General features: G+C 41.3%; 1 protein-coding gene across 1 annotated transcript; it reads right to left on the bottom strand.

Annotated features, from left to right (window-relative positions):
* Positions 1–35: 35 nt before the first annotated feature.
* On the bottom strand, positions 36–27,941 carry RAB20 (RAB20, member RAS oncogene family). The gene is made up of 2 exons (XM_086482087.1): positions 27,770–27,941; positions 36–863 (listed from the first exon to the last, which is right to left on the bottom strand). Exons 1-2 carry the CDS (start codon positions 27,939–27,941, stop codon positions 343–345), a joined length of 693 nt encoding a protein of 230 aa, XP_086338213.1. The 3' UTR covers positions 36–342.

Raw genomic sequence — 27,941 nt, forward strand, 5'->3', positions numbered from 1 at the left:
GATCATGTACATGCAACATGAAATGGCAAGTCATTAAAAAAAGTCAGACTCCTTCAAAACTGTTCAAATGATTGTCGCCACCAATTAGACTAACACACCATTTGTCTTCAGAGGCCATGGAAGCTGGCAAGTCTTCCTCCATAATTTCATTCAGATTTCCCATTTTCATACGCAGAGCTTCCCAGAAACCTTTAACGGTCAGAAGATTTGGGTTTTTCCACATACACCATTTTAGTCTATTTATTCTTTGACTTCTCCTTTCTGGTGAACTGCAAGCACTTGTTACTCCTCAGTTTGCTGGAGAGAACAATCCCTCCCCTTTTCTCATGTCATGTAAACGGTTCAGGCACAACAACCAGATTTTGTCCTTTTTGCTGGCTTGTAGTCCGTAATGTCTACAGTTTGCGGTGGCCCCTCCGCTTTCTGCCGTGCAATTATCGGGACGACCATCTCAAACACGGTTTCAAAGAGGTAGTCCACCTTGTATCCCGTTTTAGCACTGGTCTCAAAGCACATTTTCTCCGCGGCCGGAACATCCTTCTCGTCTAGCATTTTGTATTTCAGTATCTTTTTATAGAGCGCAATCGCATCCTCTGCACGGACTTGTTTTCGCACCTTCGAGCTGCAGCTGGCAACAGACTTCTCGGGTCTATTTTCATCCGGCGGTAAAGCACAGTCATCGGTGAGGTCAACTTTATTTCCAACAATAGCGAAAATGCAGTCAGCGCTCGCACTGTCCGTCAGCGCCAAGAATCTTTCTTCCAGCTCAGTCAGGCTTTGGAGGCTGTTCACATCATACGTGAGGATCACAGCAGCTGCTCCTCTGCAGTACATAGACCCGAGGCCATGAAACTGCTCCCGTCCTGGCAAAGGTTGAAACACAACAACAAGTTAGTGTGCTGGAAGCTACGTTATTAACTGAGCAAAAGAGTTTCAGGAATTTTAAGCCAACTTCACAAGTTTGGATGGAACAGTGAAGGCAAAAAAAAAACCCCAACGCGTTATTTGCAGCATTTTCAGCTTTTTCCTTCTGCGTTTCTCGAAGAGTGTAACAGTTCCACAGAACAGCTCAGCTCACTGCTTGCTCAATTTCAGAGCAGGGAATCTATGAAGATGAGTGAGCAAGCGTGTGGGACACCGCATTCACAGTTGCAGAAAGAAAAAAAAGTTTGGGTTTTTATTAAATTGCATACTAATTTATGTCACATTAACAACTACCCCGCTTGCCTCCACAGATGGCCCATTCCACCTATTTAACCGTTTAGAAACAAAAAATAAGTTCCATCGCTCCAAATTCTGCTAGATTTTATTACTCCTATAAATTCAGTGCACACTTTCAAGTATGTCCAGTTCAGAAATCTGGATCAAAGTCAGTAATCCACCACTTCCTAGGTTTTGAAGGATTTCGTAAGCAACTTAGTCCTACACTACTTGTTGACGGTTCTCAGGTACACTGGGTTTGCAGGAAAAGCCTTGTTGTCTTTAATGCTGCCACATACAGCCTGTATTGATACGCATCTCTCCCACTATAAGTACTTACATTTTTTTTAGAGTATTAAACACATAATATAGAGAACCCTAACTACATTTTAAGAATAATTTATCGTGTAAGTTGCCCTGATCATCACTCAATAACCAACAGTTAATAACAAAACATTTCTTCCTTCTCATCATTCAGCAAGTATCTGCCAGCTCTTCCAGCTAAGCCTTGATGGTCTCCTTCAAATTCATTTCTTGGAAGACAAAATTGCCTCTTCTTTAAATTCTGCGAAGCAAACAATGTTCTTCAGCAGTTGCAAAGGGAGTAAGGGAAATGAGGCAGAAGACAGACAAACAGCGTCTCCCTTTCCTGCAACCTTCCCCAAATACACTGCTGTAGCACATTCACTTTATTCCCCAAAACTCGACTGAGAAAAAGACAAAACCCACTAGATTTCAAGCAGCCATCAGAGTCAGACTTAGGTCACTACAGAACAGAAGTGTGAATAAACAAAAGGAAAAAAAAAAAAAAGATTAAAAAAGAGCCAACTATGCTGTTCTGAACATTTAAGAATCACCGTAATATTTCAACTCTTTTCATGCAGTCTCTTTGCACAGACCCTCCATTTATAGAAAATCTGGAAGCGATCTGGTTACATTCATTCTCTGCACAAAGCTACTGACCACTGCAAGTTACAGCATCATGAAATCCTTGTAAATGACTGTGGAATCAGAAAGGCAGAAGAAATTCATGCTGAAAAATACAGATCAGCGTATATCGGGAAAACACATCTCCACATGAACGTGCATGCTGTGAAAGTAATTTAGAGCCTATCTCCAATCAGGAATAGAATTTAAAACACATCTCTGAGTGACTGTAGTAAGTCCTTTGACAAACTTCTGGTGGCCAGAAGAGAGACAAAGTGTTTGTTGTTACCAGTGAAACAAAACTGGAAAACTTCAAGCTAGAACATGAAATCCAAAGCTCACCACGCCTTTTACACTGAGTGAAATTCTGGTAACTGCCAGAGAAATAGACTTGAAGAGGTGCAGAGAACACTATAAAGAGGTATAAAAGGAAGCTGGTGAGGATGCTCAGAAGCATGCAGAACTTTTGCATGAGAAAAAACTGTGGGATTTCTCAGGCTGGTGAACAATTGAAAAAAGGGTATAAACAGATGTTTATAAATTCAGGCCTAATGCTAAGAAAGTAACCCAAGAACAACTATTCACTCTTTTCTCATAACACAGAAAGTGAGGATTTCATATCAAAAAAATCATGCGTGCGGTTTAAATACTTTCCTGCACAGCAAAAAATTGGCAACAAGTGCTATAAGACATTGCAGAGGTCAAAAGCCCAATGAATGGAGTTCCGAAAAGCATTAGCCGAAGTTTAGGGAGAACTGCTTCTGTGCAATTTTGTATAACCTCCAATTTGAATTCCCCCAGCAAAAGGAATTCTTTAACCAGTGATCTGGTAGGTAGGAAAAAAGAAGGGGGGGGGGGGGGGGGAAGGATAGGCCTTTGTTTAGGTATGTTGGGTAAGGGCAAGGCAGGTTAGGATATAGGGGAGGGAGGAGGTCAGTGCTTTTACACTTTTTCCTCCAGTCTCACGTCCAAACTTGTGCTTTCAGTTGCACTGCAACCAAGTCATTAAAAGCCTCCAGTTTTTCAGCAAAAGTTTGTGCCGTGACCTACTTTGTTTTCATCCAAACCCTGATTATACTGTGGTCTGGAAACCACAATGGAACATATATCCTCCCCCGTTCTCCCACTTCAGATGCCTAAGCCATAAAATCCAGCCCCCAGAATCACTTGCTACAGCAACTGAGTACTAGAACAATACTATTACTTGTTTCACGGAATATGTATGCTAAACTAATCTTGCATGGCATAATATAAACCATGACACTTTTACACTCTAACTACAAACTGGCTACTTCTACAACTAGTACGTTGTTGAAAAGGGGAAAAAAACAGTAAGAAGAATTTTCCCTGCATAAGGGATTAATTATGTCAGAGGAATTACAGATAGTCTCTCTCGCTCACCCACACAGCCCAATCTACATGCAGGAAAAATGCATAATTTATTTTTGCAGCGTAGTTCCCTCTTACAGACCGCTTCTGGCACTTAAGGGCTGGAACAACCCTAGACGTGGAAAAAAAAACCCAAACTACACAAAGTATTTAAACTAATATCTTATCTGGCCCCAAGGTGCCAGGCAAAATAGTATCAGACATTACGGTGAAAATCTTACTGCGTGAGAACAGCCACCCCCTCCTTATGGCCAGTTATTTCTTTCTCTGGACCCATCTGGTTCCACTCCAACCACGTACCTTTTTACACAATTAGCTAATTTAAACTGTAAACCCCAAATCCAAGAATTAAACAATTTCACCCTTTCAAAAAATAAAGGTAACAGGGAAGAATGCCAGAACTATCAAATAATTTGTAATCAAAGAAATTGCAAGAAAAACCGAATCAACTACAAAGGCACAACATCAGGGAAATTTCTTAACACCAAGTGACCAAAATTAATTTCTATTTTTCATTTCATCTTTATATTTTGCCTTATTTAAAGCAGCTGGACAACCCTACGGCCATGTTGCTACCTGCAACACCATTAGCTTTTCAGAGGCTCTTCCAGAAAGTATGTGAAACCCTGTTCGAGACACACCTGGGAACAGTGCAGCCAACAAAGACTTTCATAGTCCTATGATGTCTGTCATAAACAAATTTAAGAATTTTGAGCCAAATTGACCTCGGTACCACAATGTTCATAAGAAACCCAAGGGAGAAAAAAGGGAAAAGTAGACCTTGCAAGAGGCCAGCCTGATAAATAAGCAAGGCAAGGTTTAAAGTATGCTGAGACTTGAACTTAAGGCCTAGGCTTTGGTCTAGCCAGCCTCCTACAGCACCCCGACCTCCCAGCTGGAAGGCAGCAGCCCACATGAACGCTTTCTCCGGATGGGCCCGCAGCCTGACCGAGCACCCCCTTCCCTTCCCAGCTGTGGGATCCAGACAGCAGCAGTGCTGGCCGCTGCTTCAGTCTCCTTCTTGGAGCTCTCCTCCTGCCTGCCGTCCCTGAGGGTAGTACCCAAAGTAGCCTGTAAAGCTGCTGTTGATGTTTATGAAAGCAAAACATTTCCTCCAGCCAGATTTGAATGTTCCTTACCTACTACCTCTTTAAAGGCTCTCACCACAACTTCTTAAGCAGCATAACTTCCCACACACACACACTCTTTCAAGAAATCCTCCACTGGAAGAACAAGTTTTAAATCTCTCAGTGTTGAGCACGTCCAAGAATGCAAAAGAGGCTGTTACTTTAAATCTTGAGGGAATAAAACACCACAAATACTAAAGAGCTAAAGAGGTCTTCCAGAAAGTACTTTAAAAAGTACTGTTGTTACTCTGATATCAGAGCCTGTGCAGGGTCCTAAATTCTGAGTTCCTAAAGCAAATACGTAGCATGGAAAAGCACACGAAGGTGAGCAATAGAAGCACACTAACATTGCACTACAAACAAACAAGGGTGCAAAATTTTCCAGAAACTTTATAGTCCATAAACCACATATCTTCCAAGGACTTTCACTATTTAACTTAATAATAATTTCACTCATTTAAGCAGGACAGTAATCTGAATATTAGAGAGGAATTAACACAAACACAAAGTATCAGTTAGGTTTTGCCTTTCAAATTCTCTTTCTGCTTTATAAGAAAAAGTCTGAACTTGAGCGTACATGAAGAGGAACAGGAACTGTGCCCTAAGGAAATAGCCAAAACAGGAAAGAAAAGAGAAAGTACAACACGCATAACAGCCCAGAAATCAATATTAGAGAGAAATGAAAACTGAGGATTCAGCTGCAGTGGATGACGGTTCAAAGGATGACCCTGATGCTCTTGAGTTACCTCAGTGGGAACAGCCGCGTGATCACAAAAGCAGACAAAGAAGCTCCTTTTTAAGGAACAACATTTCCTTCTGTTTGCAGACAAAGCAGCAAAGCTGTGACCCTTTAAAGGACATCAGGGGAAACAGTTTTGCTAGGAACTGAGACTTCTGTTTGTGCACGTATGCCGAGATACATACTGACTATCAAAGAACAAACAATAAAGGTCCCTGAAGGTTTCAGGAAAATTCCCCTGCCCACATGTGAGTCAGGCTGTAAAGTTTTGACACCGATGAAGTCAGAGTTCTTCATTACCTTGTTCAAGACTGATATTTATTCTAGGTGGCTTTATCACATTTCCCTTGAAGTAAGGAGCTTTATTAAGAACTTGACTATGCCTGTGGTGACTTGGGCATAAAAATAAAGGTCTCCATCTCAAAGGATTAACATGGGGGACGTAAATAGGAAAAAGTGGAAACAAATGAGTCAGAAAGCACCAAAGAGCTCAATTTTTTACATTTCCAGGAACTGTCTGAATACATGATTTCCCAATCCATTAGAAAAATGCCAGCATTTGGTTTTCTTCCAAGACAAAATTCCCCATAGAATAAAAGCCTGTGGGAGGGGAAGAAAAAAAAAAGCCACAAAAAACCAACCACCACCAACCCCCAAAAAACCCCAACCCCCAAAACAATTGCAGTTGAGCAACTAGAAAATTCATCTAAGCTCCACCTTCACCTAGTATTATACATTCACAATGCTACATGGTAGAGTATACTCCTGTGTATTGAGGTTTCAGAATGCAACAGACCTCTAGCTCTACTAAAAATCAAGATATTTATTTTGTTTATACTCATTACTTAGATATGAATTAATATTCAAGGCATGAACTGTGCCCCATTTCAGGAGCGCCTATTTAAGTTATTAAAATTAGATGTGGATGTCTTGGCCAAAGCAGAACATAATATAAACATAGGAAAGTAGTGATCTTAACACCTAAAGGGTTTTCATGTTTTGAAGTAGAAAGAGCTACATGTGGAAGAAGAAAATAACAGCCACATGGGTTAAGGGAACAGCGAACAAAGGAAAACTCTTAAATACAGCTCTCCAAAGAAAAAACATCAAAAAGAGTCAGTCAAGAAAGCAGACTCAATGTAATATATGATTGGGACGAGCTTACCCCATTTTTAAAATGCAACTCACTCTCAACAGCTTAGTCAAGTATATCTCACAACAAAAGATTTAAAAAGGCAAAGGGACCACCTCTTCCCTGAAATCTTTGTATTTTTTTTTACTTAAAGGACAAGTACTTTGAGCTCTGAAGGAGTCTGAAATTCCAAAGACCATACAAACGTCCCCACCCTACAAACATGAATCAGTTGGGCTTGCAAAGCTCCTTCTGCAAAACTGCAGTTCAGTGTAAGCAAGAAAGCTGCGTGAACAGGAGCAATCATTCACTTCTCACTTAGGCAAGGTGAGAAATCACAAGCAAACTGAGCCCGGTCCTTCAGACAGCTTTAATTAGCAATACTAGAAATATCACAGCCCTGCTAACAAATATTTCACTTGGACACAAAAATCCATGGCTAGAAAGGCTAGGACTTATTGACTGCGTAATCATTACCTATGAATTACTTAAACTCCCTTAGATCTGGTCTTGGAAAATCAGGGTTATTCCAAAAATTGAAGCAATTAACACAACTTCAAATGAAGGCAAGTCCTAAATTCAAAGGAACCAATAATGTATTTGAACTGTCTGCCATAGACGAGAAAGCCTTACAAACCGTAAACAGTGAAGTGAAAGATACTTTCCAACACGTTTCCCTCCATGACATTTGACTAAAAGGCAGATCTCAAGAGTTCAGTGCACCGTTATACAGGAGGAATGCAACATTATTTTCCTGATCTGGAAGTGGCATTACATTATATCACTATAATCTAGTCCCTGCTGAATCCACATACAGAAATCTTATACAATCTACTGGAAGATTATAGAATAGCATAGAATTCTACCAATTATTAAAATATTCAATTTAATAGATCTGATTTTGTCTGAACAGCCTGGTAAGTTACTTGAGAAAAACCAACTAGTTAACTAACTGGAGGTGGGGAAAGGTTTTGATGAAACAGGAAGTGTCTTGGCACTATAATCCCAAATTTATGAGCTATGGTACAACAGTATGGCTTTTATCCTGAGAGATTAAGCTGCACCCTTCTGTGTAAATAAAAATATTAAAGAGAAATTGTTTTCAGAAGTCTACTAAACTACCATCAGTGATCCAGCAATGTCTGGGATAAAACATATCCCAAAATATACGTAAACTGTCATATTAGGGAACCTAAATTTTTTACAGGAATCAAAAATAAGGAAAAATACAGAGCAATGAATAACTGAAGGGCCATTTGAATGGATTAATTCTTAAACACTTTTTTTTTTAAAAAAAAAAAAAAAGCATAAATCCTATCTTTGGAGGATAACCACTTGTCCCCTGCAAACTTATGCAGGAATATTTAACAAATTTTAAATATTCTCCATGGAATAAGAGGAGAAGCTACAACAGTATTCAGGAAGAACTGGATGAGATGCACTACCAAGCCTCAAGGCCTGTTACTGGGGATTCTGTCTCCCATGTAATATGCAAGGGAAAAAAATAAAACTTATCCTTTATTTCCATTCCTTTTCCTAACAAAACTGAGATCCTTTTGGGCATCTAAATTAGCTATTAACATTCTGCCAAGGGAAGAAACTACCCCCTGGAAAGCTAGTCCACACCAGCAACTACCACTGTGCCTTAAGAAAAGCAACTCGCTCTTCTCCTTTAGTTAAGGGCACTAAAAACACAAATCATGTATTTCTACTCTCTATCACATTTCACACACACACACACAAAGACATAGAAACAGATATGGAAAACAGGACAAAGATGGAAAAAGTAAGGTTTTAAAGAGCATAAAGACAAACTACAGGGGAAAAAAACCCACATACCCTGCATCTTGTATGAGGTTTTGCTCGTTTTGCTTGAGCTAAAAGGCAGCATATGAATTAAATTTTTTTGAGTTGTAATCACCACCAGTATGGCTGGGAAACAAATCAATTCAGAATCTTTAGAAACAAAAAGAATCACTAGAAGGCATCTGAAATAAAGAAAAAGGAGGTGTTTACTTACTGGAAATGGAAATTCCACTACACTCTATACCCAAGAAGAGTAATACATTTATGAAAAACAGCTGTATCCAGATTTCTTTAAGCCTACTTCTTTCCCCTCCCCTTTAAATATAAAAACTAAACTAAAAATAACTGATACACCAATAAGGTTTGTAGGACATGTTTCAGCAAGAACCAACAAATATGAAACAGTTAGAAGATTTTGCCCTTAAATTCTAGCCACTTTGCTAACAGCAAAGTCATTAACGCTTTCAAGGGAAGGCAGGTAATATTCTCTATATTTCTTTATAGATTCAAGCTTATTCCTAGTTTATAGCCTTTTCAAAAGGAAAGTCACCTTAACAGCCAGCTAAAGTAAATGACAGCAGCAACTATTAGTAATTTGCTTCTCCTTTTACGGTTTTCATCAGTAAAAAGTGCTCATAATTCTATTTTGGCTGTGTTTCCTTTTTTTGCTTTTTTGCTATACACACCCAGAGCAATTATAGCACAACCCATTCAAGACAGCCGTGACCAACCGGGAGAACAACGGCCTTCATGCCCCCATCCTTTCCGAGAACAACTTTCCCTCGTCAAACTTGAACTATACCAATAGGTCAAGCAGTTTCAACCGACTCTTTAATCGCTATTAAAACACCAATTCAATTAACATTCCACAAGCGATACTTTGGCACAAGTCACATAAAACAATTCTTCCAAAGAAGCTCACTTAAATGGGCCTTTTATTGTTAGGACAAATAGCACGCTGAGAAGTTATGCAAGAATAATGTCAGCGTGGTGTACTGCGCATCACATGCCAAACGCATAAAGACACGGTTAATGATCTCCAGGATCATCTGAGCTTTATCTGAAGAAGACAGCTTGATGCGATACGTTTTTCTTCAGCAAAAGGGCACACACAAAAAGCTGTTTAATAAAAGCGGCGAAACACAAAATAATGGGAATTTTTGCTATGCAGTTAGCTTTACTTCGTATACTCCAACAAGGTTATCTTTCTAGGCATGCGCTGATAGAAGCTCCAAAATAAATGTCTAGTCACAACATTTTTCTGATGTGCTAAAGAAATGACTTAAAAGACATACAGCCTTAACTCACAGCACACCTTTAAAGAACCCACAACTGAAAAACGGGTAAAAATTTGCTGTGTTTTTTTGACAGTTAATGGTGTGATCATTTACAGAGAAACATATTTTTAAGTAAATGTTTGCTTTTTAAAGGCAGCTAAAAGCTGCCTAGCACCTAAAAGCAGACAGCTAGCAGTTTACACCAGTGCCAATCAATCCGTTGTTACAACCTGCGGAGCAGGGTGAATCCCAGAGGTATCCAAAAAAGCTGATTACTGCAGATGAAACCCTCTCACCCACATCTCAACTGCAATAAACATTCCCTCAGTCGCCTTGTCAAAGCCTGTATTATTCAGTCATGAACTAGTTTAAATATTCCCAGAAACTTTTTTAATCCAGCCCTGAAGATTAGTTTGTTAATTTTCATGCTGTAACTGGCAGTGAAGACCTCCATTACTGGTTCCCAAAGACAGACACGTCAGACACACTCAAGTAAAGGAAAGGATGAAGTTAATATGAGAGAGAAGAGAAAAAAAATAAAAGAAAAAGAAATTTCACAGAGCAAGGCCAGAGATCAAGTGTAATCCTCATTCGAGTCTGATCTCCTGCATAATAAAGGTAATAGAATTTCACTCAACCCTCATCTTGTGACTGAGGAGGAATTTGTATTATATAAAGAAGTCAAAGAAAGACAAGTTAATATCCCACAAATTAGATTGCTGTATTTCAGCTTTCAGACTCTGACTTTTAATAGACTTTGACCTTCATGAAGTATCCTCTTCAAAAAACTGGAAAAAAAAAAAAAAAAGAAAACAACACACAAAACCAAAAACTAAAACACACCACATTCCCCAAAGCCCAGAAAAACTCCACACTCTTCCCTAAAAGGTATTCCTGTATGACTTAACCGCCTTCTTGTTAGGTCAGAGAAATCAACACTTTCTCATATTCAGGCTCTCTGCCTCTGGCAGATTCCTCTAAACCATTAACCATACCTGTAGGTCTTTAATCTTTCCATATTTTTCCATAAACAAGTCCTTAAGAGAGGCTTACTGAAGCTACGAGGCTACTTAAATTCTTCACTACTTTCACTCCTCCCTACACTTGGTGTACTTTTCAGAACCGCTCATAGCCTCTGGGACACCACAAGGTACCAAGAGATCAGTTTGTCATCTACTACCAACTCAATGGACCTTGTAAAATACGTATCGTTGCCCAAATGAATCTAGCTTAACCTGTTACCAGCACTCCATACCATTAGTCTCTCTTCACTCCTTGAGTGGCGTTCCTCAGACGTCAGTATTGGGATCAGCACTGTCCAACATCTTCGTTGGCAACACGGACAGAGGGATTGAGTGCACCCCTCAGTAAGTTTGCTGGTGACACCAAGCTGTACGGGGCGGTTGACACGCTGGAGGGAAGGGAGGCCATCCAGAGGGACCTGGACAGGATGGAGAGGTGGGCCTGTGCAAACCTCAAGAAGTTCAACAGGGTCAAATGCAAGGTCCTGCACCTGGTTCAGGGCAATCCCAAGCAGAGATAAAGGCTGGGCGATGAGTGGATCGCGAGCAGCCCTGCAGAGAAGGACTCGGGGGTGCTGGTGGACGAAAAACTGAATATGACCCAGCAACATGCGCTCGCAGCCCAGAAAACCAATCGCATCCTGGGCTGCATCAAGAGAAGTGTGGCCAGTAGGTCGAGGGAGGCGATTCTGCCCCTCTACTCTGCTCTGAGACCCCACCTCCAGCTCTGGGGCCCCCAGCACAAGTAATACATGGAGCTGCTCAAGCAGGTCCAGAGGAGGGCCGTGAAGATCATCAGGGGGCTGGAGCACCTCCCCTATGAGGACAGGCTGAGAGAGTTGGGGCTGTTCAGCCTGGAGAAAAGAAGGCTCCGGGGAGACCTTATAGCGGCCTTCCAGTGCTTAAAGGGGGCCTGCAGGAAAGGTGGGGAGGGACTACTGATCAGGGAGTGTGGTGACAGGATGACGGGTAACAGTTTTAAACTGAAAAAGAGTAGATACAGATTAGGTATTAGGAAGAAGTTCTTCACCGTGAGGGTGGTGAGACACTGGCACAGGTTGCCCAGAGCAGCTGTGGCTGCCCCCTCCCTGGCAGTGTTCAAGGCCAGGCTGGATGGGGCTTTGAGCAACCTGGTCTGGTGGAAGGTGTCCCTGTCCATGGCAGGGGGGTTGGAACTGGATGATCTTTAAGGTCCCTTCTAACCCAAACCACTCTATGATTCCATGATTCATTTGCAGCCTTACACATTTGCTTAGTTGGCACATTTCTAGCTGCAATCATCTTTTTGTAGAGACTCATAAACTGAGTGTCTTTGGACTAAATGCATATTTATGGCATCTATAACCAGCAATGTCTTCACCAAAGGAGCTGCACAACTCCTACATAACAGAGAAGAAATACTATCAGAGAAGACCCCTTTTATCTACAAGATTTAGCCCATGAACTAGTTTCAGCTTTTCTGGGACAAAAGAGTAGCTGGAATCTGTTCTGTTGCTTAAATAGAAAATTATTTTTCTTGCTGGCAAGAATAGATCAGAACTTACCATTCTAATAATGAAATAAAGACTGAGCTTCTAAACTCACATGAATTTTAATTTCAAAATCAAATTCCCCAGAGAAACACCAATTTTACTCCACCAATATGCTTTCTACCCAAAGTTTTAAATTTATTCATATTATGCTTTGTAACACAAGGCATTACATAGAAAAAGGCTCCTAACCACACTACCTAGCATGTTTTTGCCAGCAAAAACTTTGGCTAGACCTGCGGAAAAAAAAAAAAAAAAAATCCAAAAACCCAAACCTATTTCTAGCTAATGATCCCATCAACACCTCCACATTCCTGAATAACTTTTTCATTTAGCTACATAAGACTTACTTTTTTTCAAACCACCCATTTTATTTTCTTGATGTACTGTGTTTATTTTTAAGATAAGGAAATAACCCCAGAAGCTTCAAGCAGTTCACATTTTCAGCTGGCTGGAAGGGCAGTGCCTTGTAAATGATGAAGAGAGTTGACCTTACCCCATCAGTCCAGCAAGCATTATCATGAGTGCACCTGCAACACAAACTGAAAAAACACCACCAGCATTTATCTATTTCCCTCTGAAACCTCACAGTTGTGTAGAAATATGTTTTATCTAAACACTGAAGTCTGGTAGTAGAAATGAGGGCACGCCAGATTTATGGGACATTATCATCCTGTCTATGAGCAAATGCTCCACCAGAACTCCAGCTGAAATCTAGCATCAACACCATCTCTACTGTAAAGAAAACTTGGCAGTGTGCTTGAGAGTTAAATTTATGAAGCTCCCATATGCCTGTACTAAAATGAGAGCAGGAGTGCAAGGATGAATTTAGAAATTTAAATCTGAGTAAGTAAAAAGTAAGCTTCAATGTAATATTCTTCTGCAGCTTTGTGTTTAAAAGACAAGTTTAAACTGCTACTTAAAAAGAAGTGATCATTTAGCACATGACGTTCTTAAGGAAAGGTATGACTGGAAGCAAACCATGAGGGGAAAAAAAAAATAATTCTTCAGATTTACTTTGGAAGACTTCTGTGGGAAGCAATAGCACTGAACACTTAACCGCAGCAGCAAAGCTTGACGCTCAAATATTGCTCAGCAGCGGGTAACAAAGAGGCCAGTTACAGGATGGCTGTAAAACCACCTCGCCTGTGTGAGGTGCTCACTTCCGAGTTGTGCAAGAAGCCTTTCAGTTGTAATGCCTGCTGGAACACAAATCCATCTCCTCAAAGAAAAGGCCCTCCTACAGAAAAGTAATTAATTTTCCACAGGATGAGTTCTAAAAGCAGCTGTTTTTTCTTTCCAGTACCTGAAAACCGGTATTTTTTCCTTAAATTTACAATTCCTTTCCACAGGGCAACAGGCACTGCAGATGAGCCCACTTCTCTACACAATTGCTCAGCAGAGGCTGTTACCAAGTCCTTATCTTCAGAGTCACTCAGAAAGTAGATCTTCAAAGCCCACAGCCCCTCCCAAAGTTTTCTCTTCAAAGCGAGAAGCAGGTCCTTAGCTCAGGCAGGAATGCATGGCCCGGTCTATTTTAGCACAGTTCCACTGGCACTGAAGGGCCGGGAGGTCACTCCACACATACTGGTTTTATATTGCTCAATACAGAACTGGCAAGTTAACTTGGCTTCCACTTCACCCAAGCAAACATTGATACAGGTGTGTGATTTTAAAATAAATCCAGAGATGGGTAGGGTTAATGGAGATTGCCCTCCTAAAAGTATCACGATAAGCACTCAGAAATGCTACCACTCCCCAGGCATTCCTGTGAGGTCTCAGTGAAGAGTTAGCAAGCCAGTGTCTGCCCACTCCTTCACAGATGAGAAATGCTTCCTGGTTTTCTTCATTTTTATTCCTGTTTTAAGTTTATTTAGGTTTTTCAGCTTCCTCATTAGATACTTCACTCTTGCCTTAGATATTCTCTACAACTTTTAAAATAAAAATTCCCCATAGGATTTTTTGCAGAAGGGTAACTATATACATAACAAGTCAATCTCTACAATATACGGTATCATTTTTTGAGCAAGGAAATACCATGAACTTAATAAACATCTTAATTGAGGACAATGACATTTTAGAGAAGAAAAATAGTTCATTGTTACTGATTGCAGATCCTCTTTGGACTAAGTTCTGTATCCAACCATAAATTAAATTAAATGGTCTAATCTATTAGAAACTTTATTCTTTTTTCCAAATTACCACTTTAATCCCAAAGACATCATATGTATTTCTGCCTTCTTGCTATCAAGTCTTCAAATTCCTTCTTCCCAATTATAAGAAAACAGACCACCAACATGCAGCTATAAACTTTTTTGTGCACACCCACCCAAGAGGAGTCATACAATAACACAGTAAGTTAGCTGCCTCTTTCACAGACCCACAGGAGAGCTTCACTTACAAGAACGTTAGCGATGGCTGTACCTATCTTCCATCAGCCCCACTTCAATGACACTTCTTTCCACCCTGCTGTCGATACTTAGGAAGCATTAGCAGTGGCAACGAGCTGACAGAGCCCAGCACACAATGCTCCCTCCACTTCAGGGACATCCCAGGATACTGGCCAGAGGGTTTTAAGACACTGCAAAAAGCTCAGCCTTCAGACATCTTCAGGGATCTCCACTGTGCTTTTACCACAGCACCAGGGCACCAAAAGCAACAGCTTCTTAGCCTTTGGTAATCAGCCTGGAAGACTTTGGGGACAACGTGGCCACGTACCCCTGGGAACACACCTTCCCACCTTTCCCCACAGCCAGAGACCACCTCTTCTCCCACAGCAGCAGTACAGCTTTGTTCAGTACAGGCACTGGGGCCCTACAATATAGAGAGGGGGACCCAAGTCATATATTGGCCATGGTTCCTTTAGGAGATAAAACTAATTACTAAGCCCATGTGTAGACAGTACCTCAAGCACTATTTCTCTAAATCTTTTATCCTACTAGTACCTCTCCAGGTTGATTGGGAGTAGATGACAGGAAGAGAAGGACTAGAAATACTTCCAAATGACCAAACTTCACAAATCAGAAGTTAGCACAAGACAGAAGCTGAATGCTGATAGTCATCACTGTTCACCACTAAAAGGAAAAAAAAAAACAAAAAACAAAAAAGTGTCTACAAATCACAACATTCTTGTTCTGAAAAACAGAGACCAAGTTCCTCAAGAAAGAATCCGAGAGCTGGCAGGTTGTCTTGTCAGAAGTGACTTTCTGTGTCACACGCTTCAAGAATGAGAAATGATTCTTGCACACATAATGAATAACACAGAGTTGTCTGAAATGCCTTAGGAAGCTATGGTTCAATAGCGGACACCCACAGATGGTCTGCCCCAGCAGATACTTGATAAATGCCTCTTATTTAAGGTTAAACTATCTTCTGGTGACATGAAACTCAGCTGTAGCAGGTAACTATATGCTAGCCCCTGTTTTGTAATACCAAGTTTGACTTTTAAACCAGCCTTCACTAGCAATTCGAAAAATATTTAAACCTTGCTAAATGGGTAGAAGTAAAGGCCATGGATCTTGCAAAGAGAATGAAAAATTTTTTTTTTTTTTTTTTGTAAAGAGAAACTCACATTAGTAACATGGGACACAAACCTAGGCTCACTCAATAGGTATTTTTATTATTGTTTTAATGTCAGTGAATTTATGAGCAGGTTCTCAACTAAGAACACATGTAATTCAGTCACACATCATTTTTCCTCAAGAAAATTACAACTCTTTCTACTCTTTACCAACCACCACCAGTTTCTATTCAGCTGAAGTCTTCCTCACTGGGTGCTTCTGGATAGCTGCTACTTGTCAAAAGCAGGAGGAAGTTCTGGTGACCCAGTGGGCCACCTTCAGCAAGTACCAAGTACTGGGAGATTGTGCCAGACACACAGCTGCCACCTGGGTTTTACGGGAACGTACTTGTTCACCTCATTCTGATAATTCTACCACAGGACGCATGGCTTGTGTTTTCAGAACTTGCACTGGCTTAGATGAACGCATGGCTTTTATATTTCCGGCATCACTTCTCCCTTTTAATTCCACTTCTGGCTTCTTTGCCTACACCGTAAGAGTACATTTAGCATTCACTGTTTAGAGGCATTAATTTGAGGATTAAAGAAATTAAAGCCACAAAACAAGCATGGTAAAAAAAATATTTTTTTTTAAATCTGTCGTGTCTCAACATTCTCCAACTGGGCACAAAGGGAGTACCACAGAATAAGCTGCAAAGAGCAATGTTACCACTGTCCAGTGTCTACCCATTCAACCCTCAGGCCATGAGGGGAAGCTACTTACCAAAAGGGAACTGCCTACAGATTTGCATGCATTACATCCTTTTCTTTCATAATTAAGGCAATGAGGCAGCATCTCTAGTTCACAAAGTGCTCTGCTGCTCAAAAAGAGGATAGACACCAACTATTCCACTTCCACCGGGCTTCCAAGGCTTGAATTAAAAAAAAGAAGCTGAGCAGGACAATGTGGAAAGGGCACATAATGCTAGAACGGGAAAGGAGATAAGGGAAACAATACAAATGTGATACATATAGCTACCTACTGTGGGAGGGAAAGCTCATGTCCTAAAGACAGTCTTTAGAAGTGTTTGTTCCTCCTCACAAAAATAAGAAGTCATCATACTGGTGGGGGTTGGAGAAGCTGAGCAGTTTGAGACACTTTCAAGTTTCACAAAGTTACTTACTTTTTAAATAACAGTCTGTATCGGGGGCGGGGGGGGGGGGGGGGTGTAGGTAGGAAAAAAAAAATAAATCACTCATTATACCAATGGGGCTTTTTTGTTTTGTTTTAAAACACCCAAGTCTCACTTGCAGTAACCACAAGACTTGGAAGATGACAACTCCACTACATAGGGCTTTTTCTTTCATTCGTTTTTTAACCATAAACTGTTAACAGATTTTGGTCATTTCTCCCTTTTCCAAGTGAACCAAAATCTTTCCTCTTTTTTTGAGAGCAAATGACAGTTGAAGAATAGAAACAAATAAGTAATAAACAAAGAAATCCTCTAAAACATAACTGAGAGCCTTATTTTTAACTTCAACAATTGAGAGCAACAACAGATTTGTACATCCAGATCACAGACCCCACTATGAAGAACAGAAACTGAACTTCTGAGGGCTTTCACAACATCAGGCATTAAACAGCGTGAAGCTTCAGTCCCATCACTGAAGTAACCTGCACAACCAGAATGGAAAGTTGGTCAGCCCAAACCCCTTGGGGAAAGGGAAGCACAGAGCAGGAGCTCAACCAAAGGTCATTGCAATCAGGGCACATCATCACACGTGTATGTTTTTATACTGCTGTTGTTGAGTGGTCTGAGAACGTGAGCTCAAGAAGAAATCAAAGTTGGCCGACTATGAAAGAAACTATTACCCAGCCAACGACCAGTATTTAGACATTTGTTTTAAAGTCTATTTCAATCTACCTAACTTTTGCTTCACATTCTTCATGAAGTGTACTACACATCAATTTCTCTTGCCCCACCTCCCGAACTGTTTCTTTGGGGTTTCTGCTTAATGTATTCTTACAGGACGAACATTTGTCTGAAGGTCTAAGCCATCCATCCTTCATTTTACAGATAATGATATAATTAAAAATAAAATCTCAAGTATTTAAATATCTATGGTCAAATACTATACATGACTAAAAATTCCTATGTAGTCACCAGTTGCAGAATGTAAAACAAAAATATCCTGCTATTTCAGCTGTACTAAAGACCATTATTTTTAAACTAAGAGCAGTTAGAAGGCTGGATACCTTTTCTCTGCATTTTGTAGGAATTTCCTGAAGTCCAAAACAGTGGTTAGGAATATTAAATCACGTAACAGATTAAAGAAAACATTTCAGTGCATCAACAGGAGAGGCTAAGGGAACAGGGAGAGGTATCTACACCAGATGCTTAATCATTATTGAACAAAATTATTCCAATCTTCAATTCATTAACTTGTACACCAGGAAAAAAAAGAAGAAAAAAGAAAAAAAAAAAGGAAAAAGGAGGCATTCTCTGTAGCTGAGGATATAATGATGAGTTATGTGCACGACAGAAAAAAGCAAAACCAAAAAAAGAATTTCTGAAAAGGCAGAACAGAAACAACCTGAAAACACGGAAGCTTTAATTCACAATAAGACATTATCCTGTTTGAGTACTGAAGTCTTAAATGTGTCTCCTCCTGGAGTCCTGTACGTGAAGTTTCTACAATGCTACAAACCAGACTGAAAGGTATTTTTGCTCCAATGGAATTGGTGAAAAGGCAAAAGCTCACACACATTTTCCTATTTTTGCTTTATCTTTAAAACACTAATAAATTCAAGCTCACACACGTCTTTAGACTGTCAGCAGAGCTCTTACATTAATGGCTCCTTGGTGGCCCATGCAAAGCCAACTTCAATTCTAGTCTGCTTCCTAAGAGATAAACAGATATACCAGAAGATTAACAAACACATCTGACGATCTACCTCCCTTTAAAAAAAAAACATTAAGAAGTTATCTTCTAGATTTGCTCTTTTTCCCACGCCCAGGTAGATTAGTAGGATTAGGAAATCTTGTATGCTTATTGAGTAGGTTGTCCTAAAGGATGTTATCCTGGATCTCCTGTGGTGAAGGATGGCAAACCTTATATTAAGAATTCATTTAAATTAAGAGGAAATTAAAAAAACCTCATTTCCTTCGACCACCTCTGCTCTTAGCAGTACCACTTCCATAAACTAAGTTTAATCACCACGTTTAAATCTCATTTCCTAGGCATAGCTTCAGGTACTGCACATGAAGTTACAGCTAACATGACAGGCACAGGAAAAGGAATTTATCACAAGTTTGATGCCTTTTGATCACGTCCCAGGATGTTCCACCCAGTGGTCATCTGAAAGCAAGCAAATTATTCAGATTTGGGAAAGAAAATGAATCTTTCTGTTCCACAATTTTTAATGGCTCCAAATGTATCCACCACAGCCTCAGCGTCTTTCTCGACAGAGACCCAAACAAAGGCTACTTGTTTGGATATTTTGCAATAGTACAATGTGACTCAGAAGAGGAATTACTAAGTGTACCTTCAGTTCAGGCAGTGAAACTGCCACAGGAGAAATTGCTCGGAAGCTCACGCGGCTAGGGGCTTCTGCACAAGATAGTACTTATAGCGATGGAAACAACTCATCTATGATACAAGATGTGACTGCAGTGTGAAGTAAAGATGCTTAAACTAGCCTAAGTATTAGGAGCAGCTCAGCCAAGGCACTGTGAAGCCAGCTAGGAGTCTCCCTGGCTTGGACATTTGTGCACCATAGCGTGTATGTAGGTGTGAGATGAAACAAGAAAAGTACTCGCCATACATGAGCACTCAAAGAAGTAATTGTAAAACCATACAGCTAACAGCTAGTTACCTGCCCTGTACTTGTATTTTAAGCACCCACTGACACCTTCCTTCCAAAGGAAAGAGCAGAAGTTGATTCCGTAGTCAATAGAAAAAGACATCACAACCCAGACTACCTAAGTTCAGGCACCCTAACATACAAGACTAATTATAAGTAGCTATTTGTTTTTCATTACAGAATGTGCCTGGTACCCCAGAAATAACCAGAATTGAGTCAACATCAGTTACTTTGTACACGTTCATCTCTATGTTACAGCTAACGAAGGTTTTTGCTGTTCTGTGCAACACTATTTACTCAGCTAGAGAGAGAACTACTGAAGAAAAAATTATCCCATTCTTTCCCAGTGTCTTCCCCCTCATGCTCAAACTCTTGAAAGAATGGTCATTTCTTAGACAGCTCAGGTATGCATTTCACAAATACTAAAGTCAAACTGAAGAGTGCAACAGGGCATTAATGACTTGCTTTCTTGCACAGAACACCTATTTATGCCTTTGCACATACCCCACTAGGAGACCAGTTTTTACTGAAGTGAATAACCTGGTTCTTGAACACCCTTCTGAAATTTTCTACAGTTTTTCCCACCTGCTCCCAATCCACCAGGAAAATGAATTTCCATATGTCTACAGTTTTTGTCAGCAGCTTTGCCATTGCATTTACACAGTAGAACTAACCATTTCTCTTGTTCATGCCTGCCTGCCTCCCTCATACATTTTCAGTATTGTCACAAAGCAGACAGTCAACACTTCAATTAACCTTTCAGCTGTCAAGCTGAATACACCTCTTTCTTCAGTAAGCAGGGAAGAAAGGATGCAACGCCAAAAGCACAAGCTCTTCATTATGAAGATTCTCAGTATCGCTCCAACATATATCTTTAAAACATGGGTTTAAGATAATACTTAATCAACCAATTCAAAGACTTGGACAAACTCATTTTTATCAGCCAGAGCTGAGAAGCAAAATCTTCACAGAAAAACAAGAACACAGGCCATGCACCAGAGACTAGACAAACACATTCTTGTTCTCCCTTCCACTGTCCACTCAGATGCACTTGAAAATGGTCAATATTGTCCCCCTTTTACAATAAGACTCTAAAACTCAAGCCTCACTCCAGGCTAAAATTGGAATGCAAAGACAACCTCTCGTCACAGAAGCTAAAGGATTCCAAAGTTGCTAATGTTCATCAAGCCACAATGCCATGGCATGACACTGGACAGCTTTAGCCAGGCACAGACCTCAGGTCACCGATACTATTCGGAGAGTGCCTCACTGAACTGTCGAGTAGTTTCACACTCAGGCTAGAACAGCACAGTCACTTTGCACACTACTCTTAAATACCACACGCAAAGCGGGGATTTAACGTGAGGGCTGGAATACAGAAGTTATGAATTGCCGAGGTTCATACATGACATTTATCTTGGCCTGCATGAAGCACTCACAACAAAGCGGCTAACCTTCCCCATTCGCTTGCCTCCCCAAGAGCTGGTATTAAAATTGCACATTAGAAACAAAAGTCCTCTTCAATAAAGTTAGCCATAGCTGAATAAACAAAGCGTTACTTTTGTCTCTCATTTCTTTTTGATGTGGGTTTTTTTCCACATTTCCCTCTGACGAGGTATTTCCATATTTTTACTTCACTTTCTTTCAGCAGCAGTGAATTTGCTACCTTAGACTTGACTTGTGTGTCATATTTTTAAGCTGTGGGACACAGAAAACAACTTCCTACAGGACTTTCTCTAATCAATTCATTATTTCTTCATATTTTTAATCACATCCCAAATTATTCTGCTTTTTTTCAGGTAACATTCATTGCAGAAAAAAAGTAATCTGGTACACCGTTTCATAACAAAACCATGCTTCCAGGGATGGTCTAAAGCTAAGTCTTCATTCCTGCCTCTAAACCTGCTTCAGAGACTTTAGATACAGAGCTTGCTGACAGTGAATTCTCTTCAGGAGTTTTCCCCACGTACACAGGAGATTTTTCTCAGCAGCTAGCCATACTGTCCCTTTGAACCTCTGCTGTTACAATTTCCTTTTCAAGATGTGGGGACTATAACCATATACAGTAATCCCAGGGAAGCTGCACTATTTGTGTATGAGGCACTGGTCCTCAGCTGTCATTGTTTTACATGCAATAATTATGAACAACTAATACACAGAGGCCAACATCATATTCTACAGGATAATTTTCCTCAAGGCAAAAAGCAAAGACCCTTAGTGGCAACTGGCCCCTGAGCCATGACTCGCTGGCAACAAACTCAAGGCATTTTATTCTTAGTAATTTCCATCTTTTATCTTGTTAAGTTCCCACCTCTTGAGCAAGGTACACACGCAGCAGCCTTCCTCACCAAGTGATCCATGATGCCCAAGACATCTTTTGAGGTGATATCCCCTAAACCCTTCCAACAAGCAACCTCCTCAATTAAAGATACCTCATCACACATTCAGCAACACCCAATACCAACTGCTGCTCTGTCACCGTTTCATTGGGTTCAGGAAGACTTTCCCACGTGCAGAGTCCTCTCTCACTTTGACTAACCCACCTAGCCATCTCATCTGTAGCTTCTTTTCCCCTGTTGTAATCCTCTACTTCCAAAAGTAAAAGCCATCAGAGTACAGAGTACCTACTATTAGTCTTCACTTGTGAGGAAAATACACCACTTAACCCTACTCTTTCTTTGTTCAGTTTCAGTATGATGGAGGACCATGCTTCCTCCCCACCTACAGCCCATTTGTATGTTGTTCACTACACAGGGGAATGTTTGCCTCCAGGGCAGCAGGGAGACCAACCTACCTGGGCTGATCTCGTACTCCAAGGACCTGTGTCACACCCCATCCCAGGTTTCCCCTCAGAACTTCTCTGACTCATCCTCCTCTCCAGGAGAAAAATACGTGCAGAAGGAAGTGTCCACAGATCATCATCCATCACCACAGATAAATTCAGGGGAAAAAAAGAAAAAAAAAAAAAAACCAACCACAAAAAACACACACCACAACACAAAACTCGAAGTCTAACTAAGAAGTGTTAGGTTCCTCCCTTGCTTACCAGCTAAATACTCACACCCAGCCTGAGAAAGCCAAATGCAGGCTCTGCTGCACTGCTGGCAATGAAACACTGGGAATCAGAAACTGTGAGCAATTCACACATGCTCACCAGCACTGATCCATCAGACATCTGCAAGCCAGTCACAAGAGATGTAAGCATTCATTACACAGATACACTGCAGTTGACCCAAGCCACAGAAAAGACTTTTCCAGGCTATGTTTATTTCCTTTGTCCATACTAGCTCCAACAAGTGAAAAGTCAAAAAAAAAAAAAAAAAAAAAAAAAACCACCTGCAGGTGCAAAATAAAGGGGTGGAGGGTGTAAACTGATAGCTGATAACTGATAGGAGGGTATGAACTGATAGCTGAATATTCACAGAAGAAAATAGTCAAATCCATCCTCGCATACTCAAGATGAGAGGAAGGAAAAGAAGGGAAGCTCTTTCCCAGTTAACCTTTATGTTTCCCCATTATACTGCTGCATGACTATCTGTTGGTAAGTTCAAAACACAGCCTTTTTCTTAAAATACAATTACAGGATCATGAAGTGAACTTTATGAAATACTTGTAATTAACTGACCAGTTGGCTGCTCTAATACTAAGCCAGCAACACAGGGGACATGACCACTAATAATTAAGAAACCTTGCTGCTGGGGGCAGCATTCACCTGTCAGATGAACAAATGTCAACTCAGAGACTGAAATCTAACATACAAACAAGTTTTTCCTTTTGAAACACCAAGGCATCAGAAAATAGGCCTGAACACCCAAAAGAGTCCCACAGCATTGTTTCCTGCAGCCACCACACATTAGTATTCCTGGTTTAAAGGTGGAGCAGGTCCTCAGAACTTCAGGATGTGTTTGTACCGCCCAAGATAAAAGGCTACAAGCTAGCTCAGAGCTGCATGCCATCAACACCCAGCAGGAAGTTTTGGATTACTCCACAGTTGCTGTCAGCGCTGCCTAGAAGACAGATGTATGTACACGCACATATGCATATATAGAGCTTTGACATCCTGAGTCTCCAATTCCTTTCACGTGAGAAAGGTCTTCTGGCTGATGCTGTTGCTTACCTTCCGTGGTTCAGAAAAACACTACTTCAAACATACTACTATGAAGGTCTCAAAGTATACACTGAAACACTTTAGAGACTAGGCCCCTATCCAGCTGACTTATAACATGCTGAAAGTTCTCTCTTTTTTTTGTAGTTTATGAATTTTTTTTTCTTTAATTTCTTTGCATTAACTGACCCAAACAGAAAACAAGCAAATATAATTTGTAGCATCAGAATATAAGGAGTAAATAAATAATTCTCTGCACCAACAGTACAACAACAGCCACACTGGGTTAGACACCAGACCATCTGACAACGGAGAAACAGTCAAAAGCAGATGGCTAGGAAAAAAAAGAGCATAAAAACATGGCAAGCATATGATACTTCTCCCAAGTATTCTTACATCTGTGGCTTATTTGTTTCTTTGGTTTGAATGCAATTTCCAAATAACTTCTCTCAATGATCTGATTGGAAAACTAGGAACATTGAATTATGTGCTGTGAGCATTTACATAAGAAAATAATCAAGTCTGACAACTTCTGCACACCCATTTTATAAGACTTGCGGATAAGAACATGAAAGATTTAGACTAGACTAAGCAGCTGATTTTTCCAAGATAAGGAGGGGTGTGAATGTACAGCCAGGAGAAGAGCCCTCCCTAGAATAACTGATTTGCACTTCAGACCTACCTTGGCAGAACAGGTCAGGTGTGCACTTCTGTGATTTACTGAGTGATAATAAAACAGAAATGTACATTTTAAGCACTTTGGCAAGCAAATTTAATTCTTCCTGGAAAAAATGTGAGATTTTTCTGAATAACAGAGCACGAAGTAATGCAAGATCAGTGATGAGTAAAAACGACACATATTTTAAATACTTCAGGAGATCAGCAACTAAACTGATGCAGTACTAATACCCACACATACTTAACTTTTGATCCACCACTGCTGCTGCAAATACACTCATCAATCACCGAACTCTAATCTTATAAAACAAAACTCCATATTACAGGAACAAAACTTCAGCGTATTGAGGTTTACATTGTTACAGCCAACTGCCTAAGCCATACCAGAATAACAAATAACCATCCAAGCTGAACGGAAAGTAAAATATAGGGGACTTCTATGGAGATAACATTCCCTAAAATAATGCTGATAAGCAACAAAAATAAACATACATTCACATACTAAATATAACATGAACTAAGATTTTTTAAAAAAAAAAACCCAACATGCATTCCAGTTAACCTTGTATAATTGTGTATTTCACTGGAGTACTGAACTGGTGCAGTAGTTACTACCAAGCATCCCCTCATTTTATAGGGCAAATCTTCCACATTTCTACATTGTACATTGTGTAAAATACTACTGGGGTATTAAGGCAGGCATCTTGAGCTGGCACTCAGTATTTAGATAGGTAGGGTGGGTGCAAACATTGAACTGTACTTTTATCATGTTGCTGTACTAAAGAATTTTTAATTTCCTGGATGATCTTTTCTTTCTGGATTTCCCTATATATCCATGCACACAGAGTTAGAGAAAACGATGTATCTGTATTTGATGACCCTGTAACTGCTTCACGAGAATTCAGTAGTAACCAATGTAAAGTTAATAAACAGACAAAAGAGCTAAATTTTAAACTCCTCCTTACTACAAAAATTCCAAGCTTACTTGGTAGCCACCTGGTAGACATAAGACAGTGATACCATAGAGGAATATGAGCCACAGACCAAAGACTGCAGATATGTCATGGCCAGCAAAAGCATGAGGTCCACAGAAAAGAAAAGTAGTTAAAACCCAAAACACACAGGCTTTTGAATCCCTTCCTTCTTCACCAGGACAGGAGAAAGCATATACGTGCCCTGGGAACTGCTATTTCCTTGAAGATTAATGAGAGCTGTTAATAAACCAGAGCCCACAGGCCCCAACACAGCCTTGGCAACTTCCATCGTTCTGCAGGAGCACAAGCCAACAGGGAGACAGCGCCAGAGTCCGCATCTGCCTCTGAAGTGCAAAAGAGGGGACACTGGGCTCGATGCTAATTCCATCAATAGCAAAGAATGAGGAAGGTATGTTCTGCTGCCCTCAGTACAGCACACCACCACCACTTTTCAATTGGCACTCTGTGAACAGAGCTTCAGCAATCCAGCTACAGGAGTCCCACCTAGGCTCAGGAAGCAGCGGGAGGTTCTACTGCGGTGCTACGCCGGCAGTGGCATCAGCAGTGGCCTGGCTCCAGGGTGCAGGGGGAACTCCAACCTTCCTTCTGCTAGGAAGGCAATGAACCCTGAACACTTGCGTTGCCCCGAGACGGGTATCCCCTGGGTGCTTCACCTGGCACCTGGAGAACCACCTCTGGAGCCTTCCAAATCCCACATAAAGCTGGAACCTGAATCCTCAGCTAACACTGAATAAAATAAGAATAAACGACTGAAAAAAAGGGCTCTAAAACCAGAAGACAAAGCCTGTGAGGGACTTACTTTATAGTATATGACTAAAAAAAAAAAAAAGCAGAAGGGCATAAGGGAAATTACCAAAGAACAATCTCACCAAGATAATTCTTCTGTTGAAATGAAGCCCACTGCTAATCACCTACATGGGTCTGGCTTACTAGAAACAAGCAGCAGTTGCCTGCAAGAGACTCCCCACAGTAAAACACGTCAATTCTAAAACTGAAGTAAAATTTTTTAAAAGACACCAAAAAGGATGTAGAAAGTGTTCTTAAAACACAGCTACTAGTAGAGAACTTTCATCATAGTAACAGATTAAGAAATACAAGAAGCAAAAGCTCTTAAACATCTCCTCCCCTCCTCCAAAAAGTGTTTCTGCATAACTTTCAAGAGTTTCATCCCCTCTTCCTCCTTCCTAATTCCTGACGCAGGAAAAGCCATTTTGGACTAGATTGTGACAGAAATGACACAGCAAATGAACTTCCCTCTCAAACGTCACCCAGAGGAAACTGGAATATTGCACGATGCTGCAGCTCCCCAAGTTTCACAAGAAAATAAAACCTCCATTCTTCATATTGCCACTATCAAATTTTAACAAAATTCAGCTAAACGTGAAAACAAGAAGAATATCAAACAAGATCTTTCTCCCACGAGCAACTTAACAGGCAAGAGCATTCATAGACCCTCATTTTTCAGGGTAGTCTGGCCCTCTACATGAGGGAGCAGAGCTTCCTGACCTAACCAAGAGCAAGATATTCATATGACCAAGACCACAAACCACTTCTGCAGTCCATGCCCTCCCACCTCCTCCACCCCAAGACTCCAAACCACAACCCACACTCCCCCCTGCATCCTGGTGATGCTGCCTGCCACAACATAGCGGGCCAGACAACCCCTTGGTGCTATCCCAGACAGGAACTGCCTGCAGCCCGCGCTCTCTGCGCATTAAATCCTTATGTGCAGGCTCTTATAGCTGAGATGAAAGCGAGCCACGTCTGAAGGGCTTGCGAGCTGTGAGCATCTGAAAGTCTGAGTCTCACACCAGCTGCTATCAATAGGGCATTTAAAAGCAGGCAGTGAGAAGCGATGAACAAAAGTTGTAACCCCTCTAACTCCTGCCTGAATTTGCAGTGAGTACCCATCTACTTGGGCAAAAGAAAGCAAAACGGACCACTTCTCTGTATATCTGCATTTTGCAAAGTGGGCCCCAAAATAGTAGAGATTAGCCATTGGGAGGCCCCTTTTGGCCCGTCAAAAATGTGTGTCTTTTCGGACTTTGTCCTCCTGCCAAACCATTTGTTTCAGGCGATTGAACTTACAGTAGAGCCGAAATAACCAGGAGCCCAGGGAAGATTTGCCCCGCCCCGGCGGGGCTCACCTCTCCATCTCCTCGGGTTCTCGGCAAGGCGAAGCTGTCCCGAGCGAGGTCACCCGACCCAGCTCTTGCATGAGGGCTGAGCCAAAATTAGGGAAAAGACAGACAGACGCGCAGGGACCCCACCACGGCGGGTATCGGCGGGCCGTCCCCGCCCGAGACGGCGGAGGGGCAAGCGCCGCGCTCCGCGGACCCGGAGGAGAGAGGGGCAGCCCCACCGGCAAACACCCCGCAAGTTTCTGGGAGGCCCTTTCCGCCGGGAAACACCGGGAGCCCGGAGGGATGGAAATCACCCCGCTCCTCCGGGCCGCCCTGCACCGCGCCGGGGGTCCCACCTGCCGTGTCCCAGATGGAGATGTTGTACGGCCCCCACTGCTTGAGGTAGAAAGCGCCGCCGACGGTGCTGACCGTCTCCTGGAAGCGCCTCTCCATGTAGCGGTGCAGCAGGGAGGTCTTGCCCACGTTCATGTCCCCCAGCAGCACCACCTTCCCGTCCGGCTTCTTCAT

This window comes from Leptosomus discolor, chromosome 1 (assembly GCF_034619465.1).
Source record: "Leptosomus discolor isolate bLepDis1 chromosome 1, bLepDis1.hap2, whole genome shotgun sequence".
Classification (NCBI taxonomy): Eukaryota; Metazoa; Chordata; class Aves; order Leptosomiformes; family Leptosomidae; genus Leptosomus; species Leptosomus discolor.